The sequence below is a fragment of the Pipra filicauda genome, unplaced genomic scaffold, assembly GCF_003945595.2.
Source record: "Pipra filicauda isolate LSUMZ 115617 unplaced genomic scaffold, ASM394559v2 scaffold18_size4552066_pilon, whole genome shotgun sequence".
NCBI classification, from domain to species: domain Eukaryota; kingdom Metazoa; phylum Chordata; class Aves; order Passeriformes; family Pipridae; genus Pipra; species Pipra filicauda.
Window position 1 is genome coordinate 1872628 of NW_024104298.1, and position 27216 is coordinate 1899843.

General features: G+C 37.6%; 1 protein-coding gene across 4 annotated transcripts in view; it reads left to right on the forward strand.

Annotated features, from left to right (window-relative positions):
* The window catches only part of USP9X (ubiquitin specific peptidase 9 X-linked), a 107103-nt gene that overhangs the window by 57175 nt on the left and 22712 nt on the right, over nt 1–27216 (forward strand). Inside the window, exons 17-34 of one of the 4 annotated variants that reach the window (XM_027741985.2) lie at nt 1069–1164; nt 4172–4383; nt 6082–6322; nt 6532–6681; nt 6788–6908; nt 7376–7506; nt 7767–8045; nt 10674–10799; nt 13142–13267; nt 16451–16617; nt 19785–19893; nt 20014–20046; nt 20467–20613; nt 20730–20876; nt 21652–21874; nt 24272–24492; nt 24891–25081; nt 25525–25698. In XM_027741985.2, the coding sequence (XP_027597786.1) occupies nt 1069–1164; nt 4172–4383; nt 6082–6322; nt 6532–6681; nt 6788–6908; nt 7376–7506; nt 7767–8045; nt 10674–10799; nt 13142–13267; nt 16451–16617; nt 19785–19893; nt 20014–20046; nt 20467–20613; nt 20730–20876; nt 21652–21874; nt 24272–24492; nt 24891–25081; nt 25525–25698 (2894 nt within the window). The remainder of the gene's footprint in view (nt 1–1068; nt 1165–4171; nt 4384–6081; nt 6323–6531; nt 6682–6787; nt 6909–7375; nt 7507–7766; nt 8046–10673; nt 10800–13141; nt 13268–16450; nt 16618–19784; nt 19894–20013; nt 20047–20466; nt 20614–20729; nt 20877–21651; nt 21875–24271; nt 24493–24890; nt 25082–25524; nt 25699–27216) is intronic. The other 3 variants (XM_027741986.2, XM_027741988.2, XM_027741987.2) reach the window with 3 other exon arrangements.

Consider the following 27216-nt stretch of genomic DNA (forward strand, 5'->3'; position numbering starts at 1 on the left):
CCTTGTGGTGTGGTAAACTGGGGTGATTCTACATTAGACCATATGACCACTGGTCTGATTCTTTCTCTTATAGCCACAACCTGTTGCCTAAAGCTGGTGGTTATGCAGGATCCACAGGTTCTATATAGCCACCTGTTCTATACATATAAAATCTGCCTTTTCAATAGGAAGGTTGTTGCTTTCTGAAGCTTGCCAAGTCTGTTGGGGAAAAACATCAGTATCTAATCTGTTGTGTAATTTTTTCAGAGTGTTCCTGGTTCTCAAGAGCTGCGTTAAAACCCACAGTGGTGCACTGTGGCATGATTATCATGGCTGTGTTTTTGTAAAACATGTACAGCAACTGTCTGCAGTAATTTTGGTTGTGGCTTTTTGAAGGATTAGGTATTTTAATCCTGGTGATAATAGTTAAAACCAAAATAGATCACAATTTGTATACAAATAAATTCACACTGTTTGTGAACAGAGTTCCCACATAATGATAGCATGTTTTAGTGTTGGGAATCACCTTACTCTGGTCAGCATGACAAAACTCATTAAGCTTCAGCTCAGTATCCTGCAGGGTTTGTCTGTAAAACCTGCTTTCAGACCTGGTGACTAGTAATTAAAATTTAGATTATCACATTAGAAGCAGAATTCATTTGCCTGTTCCCCTTCCACCCGCTCACAGCCATTTACATATTTGAAAATTCTCTTTGGTGATGCAGGCTGTTCAAGCATCTGAAAAAATAGTTTTCTTATTCTCTGAAAGTAGAGAAAATTGGAATATTATGTGAAGATGAATATATAGACACTAATTCTATTCTGTTTATAAAACATCAGCTTTTTTTTTTTGGTCTGAACTCCTTTAAAAATAGCTAATTCTTAACCATGATTTTTATATAATTACTTTTTAGTGTAAGTTGTTTTATTTTTTGTATCTAAACATTTTAATCACTTTCACCTGATAAAATCATTAAACATACTGTTATGTAAAGATACTTATGTAGTATTTATGTTTTTAAATTTTATACCAGCAAGTTTTAAGATTTCTAATGCTTTTTGTGTTTTGTTTTTTTTAAATTATGCTAGGTTGTGATTCAGGGAAATGACGACATCGCCAACAGAGCAATAGACCTTCTTAAAGAGATCTATACTAATCTTGGCCCAAGGTTACAAGTTAATCAGGTAAAAAAAAAAGCAACAAGAAAACTGAAATATGATAGAAAAACAGTAATAAAATTCAATTTGGTGATATTTTCATAGTTGAAAGATTCGAAAACAGAATAGTTTTCGTGTTTTGCAGAGTATACTCCTGAGTCCAGCCATCATTTTCTGGTCAGATGCAGAATTAAAGAGTTTTTTCTCTTATTTGGAGACTGAACTCTGATAAATTTTTCGTGTTAAGTTTGTCTGCTGTATTTGACCCTTCTACTCGGAAAACAGTTAATGTCATATACTTAGGAAGACCTTTTATGGGACTTTCAGTTGTGGCACTTATTTATACCAGCATGTTCCCTGGCTGGGTCTGTGGAGTGTTGTCACAAGCTAATGTAATCTCTTTTTTCTGTCATGTCCCTTACAAAGGGTCACAGTTTCCCTATATAATGGTCAAGCTGAGCTCTAGCAAATCAGATATTATCTCCCTGCCTTAATATTTGCTGGGAGCTGCATTTCAGTGGGCAGAGAAGAGAGAATGAATTTCTGTGAGGTCAGAAGAAGGGATGTCATCCAAGGGTCCTTGACAGGCTTGAGGTGGGCCTGTGAAAACCTTCTGAAGTTGGACAAGGCCGAGTAGAAGGTCCTGCACTGCACATGGGTCAGAGCAATCCCAGGCACAAGTACAGGCTGGGAGGAGAATGGATTGAGAGCAGCCCTGAGGGGAAGGACTTGGGGGGCACTGGGGAACAAGAAGCTCAACATGAGCTGTTGATGTGCACTCACAGACCAGAAAGCCAGACATGTCCTAGGCTGCATCCAAAGGAGAGAGGGGATTCTGCCCTTCTGCTCTGCTCTCATGAGACCCCACCTGGAGTGCTGCATCTAGCTCTGAGGTCTCTAACATAAGAAGGGTATGGATCTGTTGGATTGAGTTCAGAGAAGGCCACGAAGATGATCAGAAGTCTGGAGCTACTCTTCTGTGAAGACAGACAGAGACCTGGCGTTTTTCACCCTGGAGAACAGAAAGCTCTGGGGACACCTTAGAGCAACCTTCTAGTACCTAAAGGGGGCTACAGCAGAGCTGGAGAGGGACTTCTTGACAAGGGCATGTAGTGATAGGGCAAGGAGAAATGGCTCTAAACTGAAAAGAGGGTAGGGTTAAATTGGATATTTGGAAGAAATTCTTCCCTGTGAGGATCACTGGCACAAAGAAGTTGTGGCTGCCCCATTGCTGAAGTGTTGAAGGCCAGGTTGGATGGAGCTTTGAGCAACCTGGTCTAGCGGAAAGTGTGCCTATGGCATGGGGGGTCTTAACTAGTTGATATTTGAGGTTCCTTCTGACACAAACATTGTATGATTTAATGATTGCGCAGATTTGGTGGAGGGATCATAGAATCAACCAGGTTGGAAAAGACCTCTGAGATCATCAAGTCCAACCCTTGATCCAACACTGCCGTGGTTACCAGAGCATGGCACTGATGCCACATCCAGTCTTATCTTAAAAACCTCCAGGGATGGTGAATCCACCACCTCCCTGGGCAGCCCATTCCAATATCTGATTACTCTCTCTGTAAAAATTTTTTTCCTACTATTCAACCTAAACCTCCTCTGGCACAGCTTAAGACTGTGCCCTCTTATCCTACTGCTGGTTGCCTGGAAGCTGTAGCCCCACCTGGCTACAACCTCCTTTCAGGGAGTTGTAGAGAGTGATGAGGTCTCCCCTGAGCCTCCTCCAGGCTGAACAACCCCAGCTCCCTCAGCCTCTCTTCACAGGACTTGTGCTCAGGTCCCTTCACCAGCCTTGTTGCTCTTCTCTGGACCCGCTCCAGCACCTCAATGTCCTTCCTGAACTGAGGGGCCCAGAACTGGACACAGCACTCCAGGTGTGGCCTCACCAGCGCTGAGTACAGGGGAAGAATCACTTCCTTGGACCTGCTGCCGCGCTGCTTCTGATACAGGCCAGAATGCCATTGGCCTTCTTGGCCCCCTGGGCACACTGCTGGCTCATGTTCAGCTTCCTGTCAATCCTCTGGACAAGCTCCAGTTGATAGCTTGCCAGTTGTATTTCTTAAGACTTCAATTTTCATACTTGTCCTCAAAAACACAGAGTCTTCAAAGCTGCCTGTTTGCCAGATCCAGCACAGCTGCTCCAGGTGGTGCATTTACAGCCATTCAAGCTGTATCTGACTGCAGTGGCAGATGCTGGAGCCTTCTCTCTTGCAATAGGTCTGGGCTTACTGAGCGTGCATCGATCTGTGCATCTGCGTGTGGTTAGATCTGACAATTCCAGAAGTGTTGGATTGACTCAACATGCACACAAGTATTCAGTGTGCTGGCAACTCCTCTGTTCCTGAGCTGCCTCTAAGGAAAGTGGCTGCTGGACTGTGGTTTGCTGCAGTAGCTGTGACTGTTCATGTTTTGGTTGCAGACTTACCTGGAGACACTGCGAATTTTTTACAGTGATTCTCTAGGTTATGTGTCAGTCTAGGTCAGGAGCAAGGATGTTAGATGTCAGATATAAAATGTTAGATACCAGGCAGAATGAAGAGAGCTGCTACAGCTGCCACTCTGCTGAATCTAGCTCAAAATCTGTTTCTGAGTTTGTGCAGGAAATGAGTGTATCTGGAACTTGGTTATGTGGTTTTGGAGGCTGGGGCCAGGGTAGTTGTTCTGAGGATTTGCAAATGTTCTGTGTTCACTCTTAGTGTTAAGTAAGTCAACCTGTACTAGATTGTCAGCTAAAGATTCATTAACAGTCTGAGAAAATGATGAAGTGAAAGTCCAGTTGAGTGTTCTTTGTCCAAACTTCCACTTTTTCTATTTACATGCAAGTTTGCACTGTACAGTTACAGCTGCTGATGACATGTAAGATTTTTGAAGCCACAATAAATTAGAGCTATTTTATCAATGGTAGTTGATTTGGTTAAATGGTTTGTTCGGGGGGATTTTTTTTTACTTCTACCATTGAATTTTCCTTCTGAAAAGATGATTTTTAATATTTCTTGTAATTGCACCAATTTCTTAATGTAATTAGGTAGTGATTCATGAAGACTTCATTCAGTCCTGTTTCGATCGTCTAAAAGCCTCCTATGATACTTTATGTGTGCTGGATGGAGATAAAGACAGTATAAATTGTGCAAGACAAGAAGCAATACGGATGGTGAGAGTGTTGACTGTTTTAAGAGAATATATAAACGAATGTGACAGTGATTACCATGAAGAGAGAACTATTCTACCTATGTCAAGGTATGTGTGAAAAAGCAGTATTGTGATTTTGATTTTTGTTAAACTAAAACATTACTAATAGCTTTGTGATTTTTGCATTCTGAAGGGTTTCTATTCAGGGAGTGGTATTTACAGAGTTTCAGAATTCCATTTTCTTTTTTAATACATGAAACTGTGTTTTAAAAAAATTAATTTGAAAGATCAGGCAAATACAGATATACATGGAAGGGACAGCAGACCTGAGAGTAAACCTGTTGTGCTGGTGTTTTGTTCTTTAACTAGCACAATGTACCTTGATGCTCGATTGTTTTGGGTATAGTTCTGTTTTCAGATAATTACTTGAAAGCAATACTGTTCTTTACATTAACATCGTCAAAGCTTTGTTTTTCATGTTCCTGTTTTACAAAAAACATGTCAATGTATATTTTCACCTTCCATAGTTGTTTACAGAGATCTTTTATCTTACTTTGCAAGCCTAAATTTGGGATTATTTCTAAGGGAAATAGTCTGTGTAAGTTCCTCATAAGAGGGGGAAGAAGAAAACAGTACCTTGAAGTATATTTATTATATTCACTCTTCTTGTATTTGTCCTTCAATGAAAACTCAGCTTGAATCCTCGCTCTCTTCCTTAACTTTGTCTTTGGTATAAAGAAAAAGCAAACACTTAAATCCAGTGTTGTGTAGATGTTCATAAGCAAAATATTTCCTGAGAAGAGGAGAGAAAAGCAGAACAGAAAACTGTTTAAATGTTCCACTGTTAATAGTTGCTCTCTGTGGAAAGAAAGCCTCAAAAGTACATCAGGAATACACTGTGATTGCTATAGATTTATGATAAAACTAAAATATTTTTAGACATGGTAGGGGTTTGTCATCCCTTATTTTAAATGTCCTTTGCTGTTTCTTCATGGTGTGTCAGTAATTTGCAGTGTTCCTACAGCTTTTTTATTGTATTTGTTGATTGATTGATTAGTCCTAACGAAGTTCTCTTGTTCGTTATGGGTGCATCTTTTTTTATATGGGCTGCTTGTTTGATTAGACTAATCTTTCAGAGGCCTTGTTAGCAAGGAGCTTTCTGAGGAGTTTTTTCTTTTTGTTGCATGGGATTATTTTGTTGGGCTTATCTGGGCACATCTTTCCTAATGAGCTCCCTGCCATTGTGGGAAGTGTGATCACTGCTAATGTGAAACTGTTTCTTCCTTTTTTGATCCCTTTCAATTTTATTGGTTTTTTAGTAATTGTGATTTTAAAAATTGGAATTCTAATGTAAAACTTCTAACAGCTTTTGACAGAAGTCATTAACACTTGGTGACCTAAAGGCCTTTTCTGATCTTAGTGTATTTAAAAGCAAAGCTGAGTTGCTTTGCTAAAAGAGCAAAATGTCGTTGCCAGTCTGATTGATCTTTGCACATTTTGGTCAGGAAGTTGCTAGACAGAGGAAAGATCTAAACTTTATAAGAGAATTCTAAAATTTCTGTTGATGTTCGTAACCTGACTGTAAGTTTGACCATATGATTAACGTACTTGTGCCAAGTTTGGCTTCTTGAAAGATTCTGTGTGTATTGTTTGCATAGTTGCTGGGGCCTTCAGAAAATCTCATGCTGGAGAATATCATCATACGTAAAGATTCAGTGTTGAAATACCTGCAACACAAAATACAGCAGGGAAAAGAATCCCTTTCGTGAGGGCAAAAATAACTTTTTCTGGTGTGTTTATTTTCAGAGCTTTCCGTGGTAAACATATCACCCTGGTAGTTCGTTTTCCCAACCAAGGCCGACAGGTGGAAGATTTGGACATCTGGTCTCACACAAACGACACCATTGGCCAAGTGCGGCGTTGCATCCTCAACCGCATCAAAGCCAACAGTGCACACACGAAAGTGGAGCTGTTCATTGGTGGGGAGCTGGTGGACCCTGCAGATGACAGAAAACTCATTGGGCAGCTGAACCTCAAAGACAAAACGGTGAGTGTTGCAGGCTGATTATTTACCTCAATTCAGATGTTACTTCCCTTTTGTAAATGCTTGAAAAGTACCGTGCACAGGATCACTTATTCTTGTGAAATAGTTCCATTCTTCCTCCTTGTATTATGCCATTAACATGATGTCAGGTGCTTATTTATTAAGGAATCTTAATTTATGCATGGTATTAAAACTATTACTGTATTTTTCAGCTAATTACGGCTAAGCTCACACAGATAAATTCTAATATGCCCTCAAGTCCAGATAGTTCTTCTGACTCTTCAACTGGTTCTCCGGGCAACCACGGCAATCACTACAGCGATGGGCCAAATCCAGAAGTTGAAAGCTGTTTGCCTGGAGTGGTAAGCTTATTCTGAAATTAGCAGTTTAAATGCATTTTTTCTTATACTTTGTCTTTAACTAGGAATTTTAATGTGTGTTTTTTTTTTAAAATTTGCTTATTTTAAGATCATGTCACTGCATCCTCGGTACATCTCTTTTCTTTGGCAAGTTGCAGACCTGGGCAGTAGCCTAAATATGCCACCCCTTAGAGATGGAGCTCGTGTTCTAATGAAGCTCATGCCACCAGGTAAAACTTATTTTATCCTTTTTTTATCTTGTAATATCCTCTATAATAATTTCTCGCCTGTAATAGAAAAATTAAGATAGGGGAATATTTTCTACTTTCTGGTAATTTATTGATATTATAATTCATGACTGATCCTAATTAGGACTATAAATGTTTTCCCAAATAGTTCTTTCTTCTCTGCTATATGAAGTTGCATAGCTTACCATTGGTATTGGGGTTCATTTCCACAGTGCAGTGAAAATGGAGAGAAGTATTGTATTCTGAAATGATGTTGTAGCATTGCTTTAACAGGATCACTTTTGACTGTAATAATCATTGCAGAACACTTCATAGTCTGATGTTGTCTGTAGCTTTTTGCAGCTGTTCTGATACACTTAAAACTTTTCAGATTTATATTTGTAAATAGTACTGGCTTTTTGTGGAGTAGTTTTGTTACAAAACACTTAAAAGTCGTGTTTTTATTGCAGATAACACTACAGTTGAGAAACTAAGAGCTATTTGTTTAGATCACGCAAAGCTTGGGGAAAGCAGCCTTAGTCCATCCCTTGATTCGCTATTCTTTGGTCCTTCTGCCTCACAAGTGCTGTACCTAACAGAGGTTTGTGATGCTTTGCCTGTTCTTTAAAAATCTTTAGCTCTCCCTGTGGCAGTCCTTTCTGTAATGTTATAGAAGTCTAAGGTCAAGTTCTGGTTTGAAATTAGCAATCAAAAGTACTTAACAATTTACTGGAATAAACATGTGTATGACCAGTGCTGTCAAAAGCATTGTTTAAGTAGTATTCCTACATATTCTCATGTTCAGTATCTATATCCAAGCTGGTGCATTGCTGTTAGTTAACTCTGTATTTTGTTCTACAGGTAGTTTATGCCTTGTTAATGCCTGCCAGTGCACCCCTGGGAGAAGATGCCAGTGACTTCCAATACAACTTCTTAAAAAGTGGGGGGTTGCCTCTTGTGTTGAGCATGCTGACCAGAAATAACTTCCTGCCAAACGCAGATATGGAAACTCGGAGGGGTGCCTACCTTAACGCTCTGAAAATAGCCAAACTGTTGCTAACAGCCATTGGATATGGCCACGTTCGAGCTGTGGCAGAAGCTTGTCAGCCAGTTGTGGAAGGCACAAGTACAATTTCACCGGTAATATGAACCTTCCTTCCTGCAAATACCAATGTGCTCTGGTTTTTATGTTGTCTGCAGCAACTTCTCTCCACTCTTCATTAACAGTCTATTCTTTTAGTGCATTGCATGCCAAGAACTCCTGTTACTTTCAGATAATGTTGTCTAAAAAAGAGATCAACTTGCTAAAAGAATCCTGTTTCTTTGTGACTATAAAAAGTTAGTGTGAGATGCACTTGCTCTATATGTGATTTTCAGTGGTTTGCATGATTGTCAGTGCAGGTAACTTTTAATTTCTAAGTACATTATCCCATAAATTCAGTTCACAAAAAGAATTCTGATCCTTTTGAGCTGCTGAGTCTATTGAAGGATGTGCCTCTAAATTTCTTGTATCTATTAGAGCAGAAACCAACAGAACTGATGTTGAGTCATGCCAGCCCTTTGTCTACATAAAGACAAGTCTTTGGATTGCTAAAGTCCTAATTCTGTGTGTTGTTTGTAGAAGATTCTTGCAGAGAACAGTTTAGGTACATTGCAAAGTTAAGTGCTGATGGCTGAAAGGTGTCCTACCCTAAGATTTCTCAGAGTTAGAAAGGGAAAAGTCTGACACAGGTGTTCTGAACTGTGATCTTACATGTCTGTAGTAGATTTTATGGGTATTTAATATGGCAGGTTAGTTTTTGTACATCTAGACAAGTATGTTCTGGGTCAAGGTTTTATTTGTGTCCTCTTACAGTAGATGGACAGCATAGAGCCCAAAAAGTAAACTTTGCTGCTGTTTGTCTTGGACATTTACTTCACAAGTATTCCAGCTATTTAGCTATTTTTTTTTTGCCTTTTGTGAGGTTCCATCCCAAATAGTTGCTTGAGCTCTCAGCCTGTACTCAAGAATACATAGAGAGTCCCACTTCAAGGTACTTTATTCCACAGTATTGACTAAGATCCATCTCTGAAGCAGACAAGTACATTCCCCTTAAGTCTGAAAAATAAATATCCATTATGGTTAGCTACATCTCTTGGAAGATACGTGATTAATTCTTTTTCCAGAGGTGAAGATCTTGTTTCATGTCTCGTATTAGAATATAACAGAAACATCTTAAAGCAGACACGTTTGCCACTCTATCCTTCGTTCTGTTTAAATGAGTAAGTTTTACTGCCCTCACAACATAATAATTTCTTACAACAATTATTTAAAAGGTAGTTTGGAACACAGATATCATCATTTGAGTCTTGAAGTACTGTTTAAAATATATTTATGCTGACTACTTAAGAGGTAGTAGTATTTGTCCATGATTGCTGGCATTCACTGTTTGGTGTTGCAAACATCTAACTTAATAATATTAACTGATTTGTTGGAACAAACATGGTTATTCTTGCTGTCATCATCATCCTGTTTGAAGGACTTTGATATTTTTTGTTATTGCTGCAGCACCAACAAGTTTACACCTTGGAATAGAGGTGAGATTCGTTAATAACTTTCATCTGCCTTATCTAAAGCATAAGTACCAAAGCGTAGCTTTCTGTCTTGGCTTTCCATCAGTACTTGAGAGGAATGAGGTAACCAGGGTTATGTGTCTGCAGTCTTTCAGTTATCAGTCTGTTGCTGTCACTAGTGCCTTTTAAATTTTTACTTTTTTCTTCTGTGTTTTCATAGGAGGTGGAATTAAAAACATTGTCAAACACAGTATTCTGAACTTGATTTGTCCCGTGTATATTGTGGTTGATCACTTCCAGCCCGCTTCCAATAATTAATTGACTGTGGAAGCTCTCTTAGTCTTTGGTGGGGGTTCTGTAATTTTGCTCCCTAAATCAACTGTCCTAGTGAAGCTGACAAAGTAAGGGGTGTGATCAAAGGCAGGTGTTACACAGCAACTTCACAGTGTGTCTTTTGAGCAGCATTTGAGGTGGCTTTTTTGAATGAAATGGTACAGAGAAAATGAAGAAACTTTTGTTGAAGAAGTTTTAGCTTGTAACCACAGCCCACAGTCTTTTGTTTGTCTGTGAGAAGGAAACAACTGTTTCAGATTTGAACTGTCAAAACTGTGAAGGTCTTGCAGCCCAGGGAGAGGGAACTGTATGCTCAAACCAATACAGAAAAGATAAAAACTTGTCTTGCTACTGTTTTGTTATGGAAATAGCATAGAAAAAGTGGAGGGATAATTCAGAACAGAATTCTTCAGTAGTGCTCTAACTCAGATGTTTAAAATGTACTTCAGTGTAATGAACACTGTAACCATGTACTGTCTGGACACTATTACCTAATCCAGAGGGAGAGCCAATTGTTTTACCAAACCCTTTCTTTCCTACATCAACAGAAAGGGAAGGAGGCGTAACTGTAAACATTCTGTTATGAATAATCTTGATCAGTAATCTGATCAATAAACAAGCTTCCAAACCTAATAAATTTTGAGCAAGTGCCTCTCCTCTTAACTGCTTGTACTCTGTGATCATACACTGCAGCATAAAGTGTCTTCAAATGTGATATCTATTTGAAAATGAGATTTATCTTGGTGTTTGCAGATTCTGTAAGTAGTTTTCCTTCCACGATCTTGCATACTTCTGCCAAACCTTTCCAAGTAACTTTAGATCTTCATATCTTTTTGCTTTTTTCCCTATGTAAAAGTAAGTATAAGAAGTACTTTCTTCCAGATAAACCAGGCTACGCATGACCAGGCAGTGGTGCTACAAAATGCCCTACAAAACATTCCTAATCCAACTTCAGAATGCATGCTAAGAAATGTAGCAATACGTCTTGCACAGCAAATATCTGATGAGGTTGGTGAATTCCTTTCTCTTTCACCTTTTTTCCTATAGCATTTTTCCTCTTTTTTTAATCCTTAAATTTATTGCATTATAAAACATGGATTTTCCTTTTAAAATTTCATGAAACATTTTAGGTAGTCTTCATATGATTCAATAAGCTATTAATTAAAAGTATTTCTTTGTTTCCATATGCATAATGATATTTGGTGTCTAATACCGTAAAGAGGCTTTAGTGAAGAGGGAGGTTCTTTAATGGATTGTGAATATTGTTATCCTTAGATCAGGACTTTAGAAAATGGATGTAATAGATTTAAAGAAGTTAACGGGTATTTTGAAAACACTTTTTGTGACACTTTCTTCTTTTTTTGGTCTTCTCTGTTTTGGTTTCTGAGTAACACTCTCTTCCTGAGGAGAAAAACAGAAAGGGGAAGGGAAGTTTAAAGTATTGAGCATGATTTTTAAATGCTGAGAGATAAAAGTCTCAAATCCTTGCCAGTGTATCTTTATATATTGAAAATGGATTAATGTTGCAAGTGAGAAATTGGATTGTGGACCTCAGCAATGTTAAAGAATGTGCTTTGAAAATGTACTAGTCTTATCCATATGGAATGGCCAAACCCTATTTAGATGTGGAATCATGAGTCAGTGAATAAATATATTAGTGAATTCTGCTGAAATCAGCAGAAGCTGAAATCAGAACTGCTGTAACTTCCTCTTCCACAGTGAATTGGGTCCCTTCCAGTGTGGAAGCAGTGAAGATGGTGTTTCTGTGCTATATAGCACATCTGCAAAACCATCTCCAAAACATTTCTGAGGTACCTAGGTAGAAGTAGCCTTGTATGATCACCTTGGTGTTGAAAAGGGCACTATCCCTGCAGAACAAAGGACTGTGTGTAAGGAAAGCACCATGTACTAGACTGCAAGGCTGACCCATCTGCCTTAGATCAGTGGTGGTGTCACATCTGTACCTGAAATCAGCCAGTTGAACTCAATTTAATTAAACTGCTCCCATAGAAAAAATGTCTTTTGAGGTGAGGTATGAAGCAAGTTTTTTAATTGTGCCTTTGTCTTTCCTGGAGGACTTCTAATAAATAAATACATTATTTTTCTTTCACCAGGCATGTCAAAGCAAACAAAAGCTGAATTTCTTTAACAGTATTGCTGTTAAAGTTTTATTTGCAAATTTCTGGTATTATGAAAACTGCTGTAGATCTAAATTTCATATGTATCACAGTTTGCCTTTGAAAGGTTTTTTCTTTCTCTTTTTCATGTTTTGATGTTCCATCCAAAAGACTGACTCTTTTTAACTGCCCTCACAGTTTTTTAAAAAATAAATCCAACATGATTTCCATAGGCCAAAGAGAAGACTACTGCAGAGAAAGGAATCTTTCACTTTTTTTAAAAATGTTGATACTTGAAGATTTTAAAACTCCAATGAGATAAAAAAACACTCCCTTTTCTTATGATGCTGTTGCTCTGAGGTTGCTTAGCTTGTGACAAAGATGAAATGCCTGTTATTTTTCTTGTAACTCCAGATGATGTTCGTATCAGTACTCAAATGGACATTGTTCAGGTTTCCTGATGCAGAGAGCTTAGTAGTTCAGCCTCCCTTTTTTATTAAGTCTGAACATTAGAAATATGGAACTTGACATTTTTGAGAACTGTCTGCCATCTGCTTTTAGAGGTTGCCTAGTTTTTGGACAGTTCTGTGTAGAATACAGACCTTGGCTGTGTTTTGTTTTTTAAATTTGATGCAAACTATAAATAGTAAGTTGTAGTATGTTTTGTAATGTGTAGAAGCTATTGGTGCTAACTCAGTCCATGCACGAAATACTGAAGAGTGATTCTGCGTTCATAAGATGCATGAGCTGTGTTTTTATTAACGTTAAAACCTGTATATCTGAAATGTAGAACAGTCCCTTTATATAATGATCACATACTTTATAAGTGTCGATTTGTGGAGCTAGCTATCAGCCAGCACAATAAATACCATGATGAGGAAAAACCCTGAAATAAGTTTCTGCATTGCTTAAGAGGCTGGCTGCCTTCCAGATGCATGTTTGGTGGTTTCTTGGGGTTTTTTCCCAAATTGAGAAATTCAGCATTGAATTTGGTAGTTTCTGCTAAACCTTACTCAGTATCAGAATCCTACTTTCTGTTAAAAAATGAAATTTTATTTAAGTGAAGTACAAATATTTTTCAAGATACATCATCTCTCTTTTTTCTATTTAAAGCAGCATTTATTAAATTTTGAAATTTTAAGCGTTAAATTTTCTATAAAATTCATTTGTGAGAATTGTGAGAATACAGCTGCATTCTAATGTTGCTTTGGTTTATTTCTCTCTTTTTTTCAGGCTTCAAAATACATCCCTGATATCTGTGTTATCAGGGCAGTACAAAAAATTGTCTGGGCATCAGGCTGTGGGTCAGTTCAGCTGGTTTTCAGCTCAAATGAGGAAATTAGTAAAATCTATGAAAAGGTAAGAATTCCTAAGTAACTGCTTTTTTGTAAAATCAGACTTGGAGTGTGATGAGCTTTTAGGTGGGTATACCCTGGTGGTGATATATTTCAGAGTTCAGTACAGGTTTTTGTCATACCACAGTTTGATGTTCTATTCCAGATTACTTTTCTCAGTAACTGTTTAATTGTAGCTTCAATCTGGTGTCAGTTCAAAAGTGCACCAGTTCTGTAAACTGCTGTAACATGCTTTCAGCCCAGTTAGATTCTGTATCTAAATAAGGAATAAGTATTTCTTACAATGCTAGTTTTTCTAGTCTTCAAACTTAAAAGGTCTGTTCTACAAAAGCTGATTTAACACATGTGCGGTCTAGAATGAAAACCAAGAGCTAATTTATGTGAAACTAGCACTGGAAAAAAATTAATTGCTAATCCTGTATGACCTTTTTCTTTTTCTTAGGTAGATATGTAAAACATGTTGATGGTTTCACACATGGTTTACACACATAGTTTGGAGTTGGGGTTATGCATCGGTGCAGTATCACACACTTTGTGTGTAATGTTGTTTGCAGTTACAGGAAATAGTAATATGTATTTTGACAGTGATTTTTTAAAAAGTATCTTTTTGTTCTCTGAGCATCTTGTTTGTCTTAAAAAAGTCATGTTTAGGACTTGTCAATGCTTGTCTAAGAGTAGAAAAGAAAGGAATCTGTAAGGGGGCTTTATTCTTGGAGGATTAGCTGCTGTGCTTAAGTGATCAGTCAGAAGAAGAACATTTACTTCAGCAAAATGCAACACCTTTACATTTACCTTATGTAGTGGTATGGTGGCTTCTGCTTCTATTGCTGTGAGCATGACTTCTTCATTAAAGAAATTGGGGCTTTGGGGGTTTTTTAGGTGATAAACTGGCATATAAAACATGGTTTTGTTAGTGTGACAGTCCAAGCACACAAACATATGCTCTTGTATCTACACATATGATGTTTTAAGAACAGCAGTGCACTGGAGAAAATATACCTGAAAGAAAATAAAGCTAAGTGTGCTTTTCTAACATTTTTCTGGCTAAAAATTTTGCAGTTAAGTTCTGGTAAAATTACTTTGAAAGCAGTCATCCTCCAAAGGATTTTATGGGTTTTCTGTTTGGTTTTTTTGTTTTATTTATTCTTATTGACACTTATATGGACATTTTTGATAAATGGCAGCTGCATTTGGTTTATGCTAGGCAAAAGGGGAATAAAAATTGAAGGGAAAAATTTGAAATTAAAAAGAGGAAGAAATTGCAGAGGTAATAAGGAGGAGGAATAAGGTACTCTTTGCTAGTGTAACATAAAAAAGAGGAAAGTATCCTGGAAATAGAGGAACATCATGGAAGAAAGGTCACATTCTTATTTTAAGAGAATTGTGTTTGCTTATAGATGACAGGAAGTAACTTTTATGATGGTTTTATAAAGATTGAATATACTGATGGCTTTTAGAGGAAAAAGTATTTTAAGGAAAATGCTTTCAGTTTCCTAAGTTAACCACTAAACGTTAGACTTTAACTCATAGGTCCTAGAAGTATTTTGCTAAGTGTGTGGAATAGAGATCTATCATTAAATGTTAGTTTAAGAACAAAAGCAGACTCATTTTTGTGGAATCAAGAATGACATGTCAGGATTCCCGAAAACATCAAAGACTGCAATGGAAAATTATTTTTTTAAGAGGCATTTCGGACTAGTGCCTTCAAGAATGACTTCTGAAAGAATGTTGAGCACCTAAAGAAGCTTCTGAACTTAACTGGTGAATTGAATTAAACTTTAAAGCCCAGTTAAATTATTTTGAGAGCATAACTTGTATGGAGTCTCTTCTGCCTCCTGCCTCCAAAAGTTCTGGTGTGAGAATCCTCTCTGTGGCTGAAGATGACTTTTTGCAGCTACCAGTGGTGTCCAACTGCCTTTGCCTCATTAGCTCAGAGAAGGATCCTGGATACCAGAAATACTCCAGATGTGCTACTTGGACAGACCCCTCAGCTCCTGGTGCCTGAGTGTAGGGAAGTACTTCCCTGAGTACAAAATGCACTTTGCTGTTCTCCTGGAGCCCTGCAGCAATGCAGAAATAACTGTCCTTTTCAAACAGGGGGGCAGTGCAGAGCAGGTGCAATCCTGAACTTGTTGAAAGCACCTCTGTTTGCTTTAGGATCTTGAGCTGTGTCAGAGTGACCACATCCTCCCACTGCGGTGTGGTGACTGTCTCTGATTTTTTAGCTGCTGTGCAAAGACTAAGTAGTGTTTGTTGCCAGACTTGAGGCATCCTTTGGCCTGTTCACAATTAATTCTCTTTCCTGTGATGCAGTCCCTTCTTTCTGCCTACTTAGTCTTGATGCCTTCCCACATATAAAACAAATAATTAATGCCTCTAGTTAATGTTGCTAACCTGCATGATTTATAAATGGTGAATGGAGACCTGCTCACATTCAGTTTCTTCAGAACTTCTTGAAGATAATTACTTTTAGGTGGAGGAGAGGGCTTGCCATTATTCTCAAAGTATTTATTTTGGAGAAATGTACCAAAATCAACTCACTTGATTCAAGAATTCAGTTAAAGGAGTAACTTCTGTGCCCATTAGCAATAATATTACTTTCTATTTCAAAAATCACCACACAGCTATGTTTGAAACTTGGTTCAGCTCTCTCATGTTTCTTAAAAATAGTGATGAATAAATTCTAGCAGTATTAAGAAGCTTTTGGTCAAATAAGTTGTGAGTGTCAAAGCCTTGTAAAACTGGATTTAATGATGAATTATAAAGCACTATAGCCTTTCTGTGCTTAAGTAGTAACTGTTTTCCATGCTTTACACTCCATGTTCTGAGTATTAAAAAAAAGCAGAAGAAAAGAAAAGCAAAGAAACCCCCAGATACAAACCAACAAACAACTCCAACAGTACTAACTGATGAAACTTCTGCTTGCAAGCTTCCTATTTAACTTCTGGCTCCTTCAGTTCATGCTTGGAATCCTCCTTTGAGAAGCACAGTACTGGAAGTTCAAGTCATCCTACATAGTGCTTTGACTCAGATCTGAGTGGAGTGCATAAAATACTTGGCAATGATAATCACTTAGTGTACAAATTTGTGGTTTGTGTTTGTATTTAGTGGATATACCTTGGAGCCAGTTGGGTTTCTTGGGATTTTTTTCTATACCCACTTTGTGCACTCTTGTTTGTTTTCACAGACAAATGCAGGAAATGAACCAGACCTAGAAGATGAACAAGTTTGCTGTGAAGCACTGGAGGTGATGACCCTGTGTTTTGCTTTGATTCCAACGGCACTGGATGCACTCAGTAAAGAAAAGGCATGGCAGACGTTTATCATTGATTTACTGCTGCACTGTCACAGCAAGTAAGTTTTGATTCTTTTTTTTTAATCACATCTACTGTTTTACAATTCAAAATTCATATGAAGCCTAAATGCAAAGCAGTGACTTCTTATTTAAGTGATTTTTCTCTGCAGCTGTCTTTAATTATTGTTTAGCACTGTAAATCTAATTTGGATACCTGTTCTAAATATCAATCCCATTTTCTTTGTACTCATAAGGAGGATATTGTCAAGCCGGATGGATGGGTGTCTGATAATGTGCTACTGATGGCTTTAGAACAAATTATTTGTGGTGCTCTCAGATGAATGGGGTCAGAATTTCAGCACCATGTTTTGGAGCTTTGATTTTTCTAGATAAACAGGTTGAAAATTCTTAGATTCAGGAATATTCACCATAACAAAAGGATCATCAGAGTATCTCTTTACAATGAACAATTTGCACACATTGGTGAAACTGTGGAATGTTACCAGAATACCACAAACTTTATCAGTTTGCAGCCTCTGGTGTAGGGTGTTGAATTTTCAGTTTCACTGAACCTTGCTAGTATCACTTATTGTTTGGGAAAATAGTTCATTGTGTCAGTACAAGAAGCTACCACTGAGCTCTTTTCTCTCATATGCTCATAAATGTTGTGATACATATGATAATCTCATTTAGAGTAGTGCATCTCTTCATTATTAAATGATAGAATAGCATAAACATGATAGAAACAGGAGACTGCTTGTGATTGAAGATGGAGAAATTGAACGAAGTTGCTAAAAAGTTCCTCTTCTGAATTAATGCAGAAACAAATTAATATTTACAGAGAGAAAAAATTTAGCAAATACCAGACAGAATTCTGAATATCCTTCCATTTTCAACTATTGTTCTCTAATCTCCTAAGCTCAATCAGAGAACAATGTGAGCAAAAATACACATGTGAGAAAATGCACCATAAAAGAGAAGGAAGATGATCAAGTTCAGATCTCACAAATAGGATCTTTCTGGAAAAGATCAGATGGATTGCTTGTTTTTCAGAGATTGAGATTGGGACTTTTGCTGTTTCCTCAGAGCATAACCATTGAGAAACAGTGCAGCATGTTTGGTATTAAATACTAGAGCTGTTCTTCCTCTCCAGGGTAATTGATTTTTTAATGGTGTCCCCTGAATGCAAGACTGGCTTAGTCAACAGTGGATTGTTGAACAGTTAGTCCTAAATAATCATGGAACCCAGAAGTATTCCACTGATCTCTGCAAAGTGCTCAGTGCAAAGTGCTTATTTATTTGTGGCCCAAATAAATAAAAATTCTGTGTGCCAGTGTAAAGCCATGCTCCTTAGACCTATTGAAGAGGCTGATTTCTGTTAACTAAGCAGAAATCTGTGTCCTGGAGCTTTCAGTAGGACAGGATTCAGGTTACCTGCCTTGAGGAGGGAGGTGCTTGACCTCCAGGTGTTTCACTGGGTGAGTGTGAGTTCATCTTGCAGCTCGTGTGCTGTGTGCCAGCTCTGCTGTTGTCCTGTGTCTGATATAGCCTGTGTTCAGGCAGCAGCTTCCCACTCATGATTCCTTAAGAACCCTTAGATTGTTGTAGCCTCACAAAAATGTAATACTTGCGTTCAAATAGTGCATACTCCTCAGAGGTATGTGTTTGCTAGGTCACATTTCTCACTTTAGGAAAATGCCACCTTTATCTATTTCATTCTGCATGTACATGCATGGACCTCAGGACTGTCTGTGTGATGTGTCCAAAGCAATTGAAGGATTGTATCTTAAAATAAACTTGTGTGAGAAGTTCTATGAAAACGTCAGCTCAGCAGTGGGGTCCCATGAAATGTCAGTTATTGTTCAGAACAAAACAGAGCTCTCCCACCCCATGGTCCTCTGCAACTCAGAGCAGTGGAGGAGAACTTGTAAAGATCAGAGAAGGGTGACAAGGGAGATCAAAGCTCTGAAATTACTTCCATCTGAGGAACAGCTGAATAGCTGGGGGCACTTCATATTGGAGGAGAGATAAATGGTGGGAGGAGAATACCACAGAGACCCTTAAAATCAGAAGTAGCAAAGGGAGAACAAATAGAGAACATTATTTTTTTGTGTAAGACCTTCTTGAGCAAAACATTTAAGCAGTGTAAACCTTCAGTTTGGAAATGGTTTGAGGGGTTCTTTCATGAACTTGTCCAGTGAAGGCTATGAAATACTGCTTTTGGTAGTCTTCCTGAACCACAAACTGTTAGAAGCAGAGAGAAGATTCTGGAGAAGTGTTGCTGCATCTTCATCCTTCTTGTGCACTTTCCTTTGTGGCTGATAACAGAGATGGGGTGCTCAGCCAGGTGCATCTTTGCTCTGACCTCAAGGTCATTCTTGTGTATCTTTGAAACACAGTTAACCACACTTGAAAGAACTCTCAAGGGAATGGGATTCTTTGGTGTGCTTTCCACACTGACCTCCTGGGCAGAAAACAACGGCAGCCACACCAGACACTGCAAAATCCAGTTTTTCATATGTTGAGATACTTTCATAAAGCATGGCATTCATGTGTATTCTCTTCCTACACAAGCAGAGTTGTTCCTAACAGATTTTGCAAGACATAATGCTCAGACAATTGATCTTACAGCTTGAAAGAATAGGATTTGCCTTAAATATGTTTTTTTTACTGCAGCTTATCCATTCCTGTGATTAGATTAAGTTCTGAGATGGAAAATTTCCTTTAATTAAAACTACTTGAATTTTCAGGAGGGTCATCTTTTTTCTTACTAATGATAAATTTTGATCACTTCAGAGATGCTCAGCAAATGCTGAGATGCTGTAGTGGTACATAAGAGCAGTTTTACTGTGGTAGTTCGGTTTGTCCGTGGGGTACAACTGGTGCTTGATTAGAAAGAAAGAGTTATTTAGTGTTGCAAATTGCTTGTTGTGTTATGCAATATTTGCTGACATTTGCAAAGGTGTAATGGTTGGGTGCTTCCAAGTTTCTTTTACCTTTAAATATTTGATTTGTGGAACAGGTTTTGTAATAGTAATTCACGTCTGAAATTTCACTTCAAGGAGGAACAATATGATGGGCCGTGAATAATTAAAATATTCCCATTTCTTACATTATGTTCAGCTTTAGGAAATGACATTAAGCAGATAAGCACAAATTTATTTTTTTTTAATGTCCTGTTTGGATAGGGAGATTGAATTTAATATTTCTATTAAATGCTTTCCAGAACTGTTCGTCAGATGGCACAGGAGCAATTCTTTTTAATGGCTACCAGGTGTTGCATGGGACAGAGACCTCTCCTGTTCTTCATTACCCTGCTGTTTACTGTTCTAGGGGTAAGTTTTTAGAGATAAAGGCTTCAGTACAACGTGAAGTAACAGGAGAAAATATCTGCAAGAAAAGACAAATTGCTATTGGCAGCAGTCACTAAAATAGAGATTCCTTTTGACCCACAGGCAAGCAGCACAGTTGATTTCCATTTGAACCAGGTGAGGGGAAAGGGGACTTTTTTGTATTTTCTGATAAGAACTTGAATAATAAGCTTTAATATCTGCATTTGACCTTTAACGAATGCTGACCTTCAAGTAAAAATCATTAGCAGATTAGAGAGATACCTACAGTCAGTGCCTTCTCTTACTGGGCCTGCTGGGGCTTTTCTGTTCCACATGCTTGTGGCCCTCTTGAATTTGATCACTTCACTGTTTGTTTTTTCCCACTCAGGTATAGAAATTGCTACTAAAATAGTCGAGTATTCATTCATTAACAGCTAAATACAATTGTAAACTTCTGAAGGGTTAAAAATTACTTTTCTTTCATGTTTACTGCCAGGTTTAGGGAAGATGTGTTGGTGTTGCACTGTAAGTAGAAGAGTGTATGAATTTTCTATCATTTGTTTTTGGTTTACATAGAGTACTGCAAGAGAGAGAGCTAAGCATTCTGGAGACTACTTCACTCTCCTAAGACATCTTCTTAACTATGCTTACAACAGTAATATTAATGTACCCAATGCTGAAGTTCTTCTCAATAATGAAATTGACTGGCTTAAGAGGATTAGGGTAAGTCTTAGGATCAGTTTATTCCCAATAATTAGCTTTTTGCTACTTTGTTGTAAAGTACAGTTTTAAGCTTGGTAAATGTGTTACTTGGAGTATCCTTTCTCTTAAATTGGCAGGATGAAGTAAAAAGAACAGGGGAAACAGGTGTTGAAGAAACTATTTTAGAGGGTCACCTTGGAGTAACAAAAGAGTTGTTAGCATTCCAGACACCTGAAAAGAAATACCATATTGGTTGTGAAAAAGGAGGTGCTAATCTCATTAAAGTAAGTTGAAGTTTGTTGACCAGTGAGGGGTTTTTGTCTTTAGGTGGGGTTTTTTGAGGGGGGAGAGGAAAGGTGTTTGGTTTTTTGTTAGGTTTTTTTTTACCCAAAAGTAAGTAAAAAGAAAGCTTTGCATCTTGTGGTCTGTATCCATAAAAGTGCTTCTGGAGTTCAATGTTTTCTTTAAAAATAATTTTGAAAATTACATGTTTCATTCATAAACTGTACTTAGCTTTCTCATTCTTACTGTATTCCAGTACTTGACAAACATCACACTAGGATAGTGAGCTGGATACAGGACTGTTTTCCTTCATTACCCCCTATTGTCTTTTCTGCACATGTTCTTAATTAGTGCTATTAATGCTTATAGCAGGTTTGAACAAATGCATCACATGTGAATGCCTCTTTAATCAGACTTGTTTTCTTTGTACCTCTGATATTATACAGCAGGAATGTTGGGTTTTTTCAGCAGTAACTGATAGAGAGCTTTTTAGATAATACTGGTTTGGCAAGAGAAATTTTTTACCAATCAAGAATAGTACAAATTTATTTTTAACTTGCAGTGGGGAGGTGAGTTTGCAGGGAACCACTTTAGAATGGAGTTACTCAGTTCTAAATTTAAAAGCTCATTATAGTGTTGGTCTCAATTTTGACTCACTTTTTTTTTAAGTACCCCTTTGGTTCTCAGACGTTCATTTAACATAATAACTCTTACACTCTTATAAAATTGTGTGCATTTCCGTGGTAACAGGTGATTTATTTTCTTTTTTTTTTTCAGGAGTTGATAGATGATTTCATCTTCCCAGCATCCAACGTTTACCTACAATACATGAGAAATGGAGAATTGCCTGCTGAGCAGGCCATACCAGTCTGTAGTTCACCAGCTACTATTAATGCTGGCTTTGAGCTCCTAGTTGCACTAGCAGTTGGATGTGTGCGAAATCTCAAACAGATAGTAGACACGTTGACTGAAATGTATTACATAGGTACAGCAATCACTAGTATGTAATACTTTTAATTATCTATTTTCTACTTTTTAATATATATATCATGTATAGGTTTTGTTTATTATGCACTGAAGCAAATGTCGAGTGTTTTAGTTTGTGGTTTGTGTCTGCTTTTAATGTTGCAAAATCAGGATGTCAGAATCTAGGAAAGTTTGTCAGTGTAGCCTTTATTGTTCTTCTTTATGCAGTAAATGTACTGACTTGCGTTACATAGTTGCATCCAAATTCCAGCCCCAGCCACTTACACTGTCTGACCCTTCCTATCCCAATCTCTGACTACTCCCCTTTGTCCATGCCAGCTCCCAGGAACCTCATTCTGTCTCTATCTTCTACTTCTGTCTCATCGTTTCAGGCTCTGCCTAACCAATCCCAGAACCTCATCAGGTATCTTTGGCTCAGTTTTAGTGCCAGTCTCTTGGTTGCTCACCTAATTTGTCATCGTTTTCCACACACAGACACAGGTCCACTGTCCTGTTTCTCTTTTTAGTTCTGAACTCATTCTCTGCTTGTCATAGTCCTTTTTCAAGCATTTGTTCCCTCAGTTTTGGCCTTGTCTCAGCACTCCTCTGCACTGAAGGAGCTTTCTCCTTCTCACTGGAGAAAGATTATAGCAATTGCAGTATGTACAAAAACCTGCCAATATTAGTGCTTCCCCAAATCTTCGTTTGCGAAGCCTAGCCATGATAATGATTAGTGCTTCAAAAGCTAGTAGTCAGGTGACACTTGAGCTAATTTTCACAAGGATGGCAAAAGGCTCATACTTTAACACGGATTTTTGTTGTCAGTAAAAAGTATATAAGACTTTCTTAGAAATGAACAAACAGGAAAATATTTTCTCCAGCCCTGAGTGGGATAACGAAGCCATTTTGGCTGTGATATTAACAGGGAAAGGGAAAAAAGAAAAAAACCTCAACACCGATAGTAAGTAAAAATCCAAACACCATCAAACCAAGCAAGCCCACACTCATATGGGAGGAAAGGCTGGTAGAGCTGGGGTTGTTCTATCTGGAGAAGAGAAGGTTCCTGAGGTACCTTATTGTGGCCTCCATTACTTAAACATGGCTTATAAGAAAGAGAAAGAGAGAGTTTTCTACCAGGGTCTATAGTTACAGGACAAGAGGCAATGATTTTAAACTGAGAGAGAGAGTACATTTGTGTTGGACACAAGGAAGAAATTCTTCACTATGAGAGTGCTGAGATGCTGGAGTAGGTTGCCCAGTGAAGTTGTGGATGCCCCATCCTTGAAAGTGTTCAAGGCCAGGTTGGATGGGGCCCTGAGCAACCTGGTCTGGTAGAAGCCCATGGCAGGGGTTTGGATCTAAAAGATCTTTAAAAGTCCCTTCCAGCCCAAGCCATTGTGTGATTTAACAGAATGTTTAAACTCAGAGGGTTCAACCAAACTGTGAGCAACTAAAAATAGTGTCCCAAGGAGGGAATTGTCTGTTACCCCTCACAGTGGCAGTGCTACTTGCTCAGATGGTGCTATCAGTGAGTCATTTGAGGTTTTTCAGTCTCTTTATTTTTAATTCCATCTCAGTAAATGAACAGGGCAGCTTTATGGTGTTCCCCTCTACCTCATCCTTTTTTCTTCACCCTTTTCTATTGGGAAGTAGTGTGTTTCTTGTCACTTCACAATTAGAAGGATTTCATTACATTTCCTTCTACTCCGGTATTTGATAAGCACGACAGAACACCACATCTCCGTGGTCAGAGAGAGGAGACAACACATGTATGAACTCTGCATGCTCTGTGATTCATATACCAAGTTTGCTTGCAAACATGCATGCTCTCTTATGTCAGAATTTTTTGTGTTAAAACTACAGGACTACAGGTTAGCTAGGAAATTGTGATCATAAATGTACTCTGAAGAGATGTGATACATATTTTTTCCTCCTGAGTCTTCTCTCTCAGATCCCTTACAAGTCATAAAGATAGCATTTCCTAAAACTGTTTCCCATCCTGGCAATGGAAAGTGAGGCTTAAGTGAAATAATTTTAAATGATTTTAAAAGGATTATAAATTTCTTAAAGGCTTATAAATTGGTTATATATTCTGGATTCATTCAGCTGAATTCTTCAGCTAAGAAGCTTGGTGGTATTGAGGAAAGACTTCTGTTTCGTATCTAAATAGACTTTAATTTTTACCTGGACACCTCTTTAGTTATGCAATAGAAGAAAATTATATAATGTTAAGATTGCAGATAGAATTGTCCTTCATAGAAGTTGTGTTGATTTTAGCAGTTAAGTTTTCTGGTGAAACATTTGTTTTAATAAACTGCAGTGTGATACAGACTAATAACAATTCTATACAACTGCCCTTTATGTTGCATTGATATTCTCTTTATTTTATGACAAAATAGTTCCCTAATCATATTCTGCTTTTTTCTTCTAGCTTGTGAAGCTCTTACAGAATGGGAATATCTACCACCTGTTGGGCCTCGACCACCAAAGGGATTTGTAGGGCTAAAAAATGCTGGTGCCACTTGTTACATGAATTCTGTCATTCAGCAGCTGTACATGATTCCAGCCATCAGGAATGGGATTCTTGCCATTGAAGGCACAGGCAGTGATGTAGATGATGACATGTCTGGGGATGAAAAGCAGGACAATGAGGTAAATTTAGTTATGTAGAACTGGCTTATCTTTAATAGTAACTCTTTTTTGATGAAAAGGTTATAGCAAATTTCAGTTGTTAATCAATCACTGATTTCCACTGATAGCAGTGGGGAAAATAGCATAATATTTCTTACTTGACTAGGCTCACTACCAGAGGGGCCGTTCAGAAGATCCAAGCAGCAAGGTTTGCAGAATTCCTCCTCATGGATCTGTACTGGAAAGGAACGTGTCTTATTGCTGCCACCAGAACGCTGTTAATGCATACAAAGACAGTATTTGATTTTTCAGCTGACAGTATGAAACACCCTAGATTGTCAAATTAAACAAGAGGTACAACAAGCTTTGAGCCAGCTACGTATCAGTGTTAATGGCACAAATTTTCTTTTGCTTTTCAGAGCAATGTTGACCCACGAGATGATGTGTTTGGGTACCCACATCAGTATGAAGACAAACCAGCACTGAGTAAAACAGAAGATAGGAAAGAGTACAATATTGGAGTTTTGAGGCATCTCCAAGTAATTTTTGGTCATTTAGCAGCTTCCAGGCTACAGTACTATGTACCAAGAGGGTTTTGGAAACAATTTAGGTAAGTAGAAAATTTAGTATTGATGTTTGTTCACTGCATCAGTAGCAGAAATGGTGGTGATGTAAAGCATATGTGATTTACAGTGATGTAAGGTGTAAATTAGCAGAACTTGTGCAGCATTGTATTTGTTACCCTACCTTCTCACCATTCTGTAAAAGTCTGTTAATAAACCAAAGTTTACATCAGGATGGTTATTTTGAATTTTAGCAGTTCTTGACATTGATATTGAGACTGAATTAAGTGTAAAGTTACACACAAAAGCTTTTTTTTTACTTACCAGAAAGTATTAGAGACAGAGTAACAGGTGATATACTACATCAAAAACCAATAGTTTCCCTCAGTAAGAAGGGATTAATAGCTTGAATAATTTTTTTTTTTTTTTAGAAAAGCAGAAAAAGAACAAAACAAAAAAATACTTGACAACAATGTGCTTTCATTTTCAGACTTTGGGGTGAACCTGTAAATCTACGTGAACAACATGATGCTTTAGAATTTTTTAATTCCTTGGTGGACAGTTTAGATGAAGCTTTAAAAGCTTTGGGCCATCCAGCAATGTTAAGTAAAGTTTTAGGAGGGTCCTTTGCTGACCAGAAGATTTGTCAAGGATGCCCACATCGGTAAGTGTTTAAGATTTTTCTCTTTTTTTTTTACAGGAAAACCACCTATGTTTGTGTTCTTATAAAAGTGATTAGAGTCAAGAGTGGGGTTTTTGTGTGATTTGGGTGTTGGATTTTTTTTTAAAGCTAATAGACTTTTATTTCTTATTTTTTTATAGCCTTAATTTGTGTTCAAGTGCCTTCTTAATTATTATTGCTTCTACCTTGCAGACTGTATGTGAAGCATTGTGTATTGATCAGGGCAGAAAAAGATAATGCTTTTTTCATGTTAAAAGTGAAAACAATTTAGGGACCAAATGCAATGTAGAAAATTTTAAGACCTGGCCAACAACTGTCACTGTCTTCAGTCTTCCATACTGTGTGTTTAGAGCTGACCCAAGTGTGAGTCTTTAGTTCCAATGAGTAAACTGTTCATATTCACAATGTAACCTGTAATTAAGAAGAATGGTGTAGAAGGTTAATCTTTTTCTTAAGACTTCTGCTGTATTTGTATTTAACTTTAAATGTGAATACTGAAATTCAGCTTCGTACAGGATATGTAAAAACACACTCATACCAAATCCAACTGCAAGTCTGTAGCTCACTGGTGATGGTGATTAGTGAAGGAATAGAAGCAGACATTGTAAAGTTGTAATTCCCTAGACTTTTTCACCTATCCCTATATATCCCATCATATATCCCTTTTCAGGTGGATGATTAAAATTGCATGCAAGACTCAGGATGATCTAATGGTGAACTTGTTCTTTTTCAGCAGTTGCTTTTATATTATTGTGTTTGATTTCATTTCACTATCAGTTGGCCTCCTTACTGTTCAGATCATGTGTGGTTCTTAAAAAATATAGATCTCTGCACATTACTGTTGCAAATCCTCTTTATTGTGAAAGTTTGCTATTTACTAGAGCCTTCAGTTAGCAATTAAAATACAGGGGAAAAATGATACAAATGGATTATACTGTGGTAATCTTTCAGCTTTGGTTGAGCTCATGTGTGAATTAGAAGAATTTATAAGTGGCACATCTTCAGTTTCATGGGTTAAAATGTGACTAGAATTAAGTTGAAAATATTGCAAGATAAATGAAAGCACTGATTTTACTTCATATGCAGTGGGTAATTAAATGGCAAATACAGATCTGAAGCAACAAGAGTTACCAATCATTCCTGTTATTATGTACTATCCTAAAGTATTGCCTATCTTTTTAGAACTCTACTGGATGTATGATTGTACTTACTAATAAAAATGTTACCCTGCTTGTAGTTTAGGGAGGAGAAAACTGATGATAAGTAAACTGTGGATTTGGGTATGACAAATTTAAAAGCATTTCTGTATTTTGTAAGTAATTTAATAGGTGAATGTATATTACTGTTGGTGGAAGTGTTTCTAAATATTTATTTATTCATCCTTGAATGTTTGATTGCATGTCAGAGGAACAAGCCATTCAGGATTATGTTGGAATAGATGCCACTTTTTTAATTTATTCATCACTTCTTTATCTTTAAAAACAAAAAAATATTTCCAAG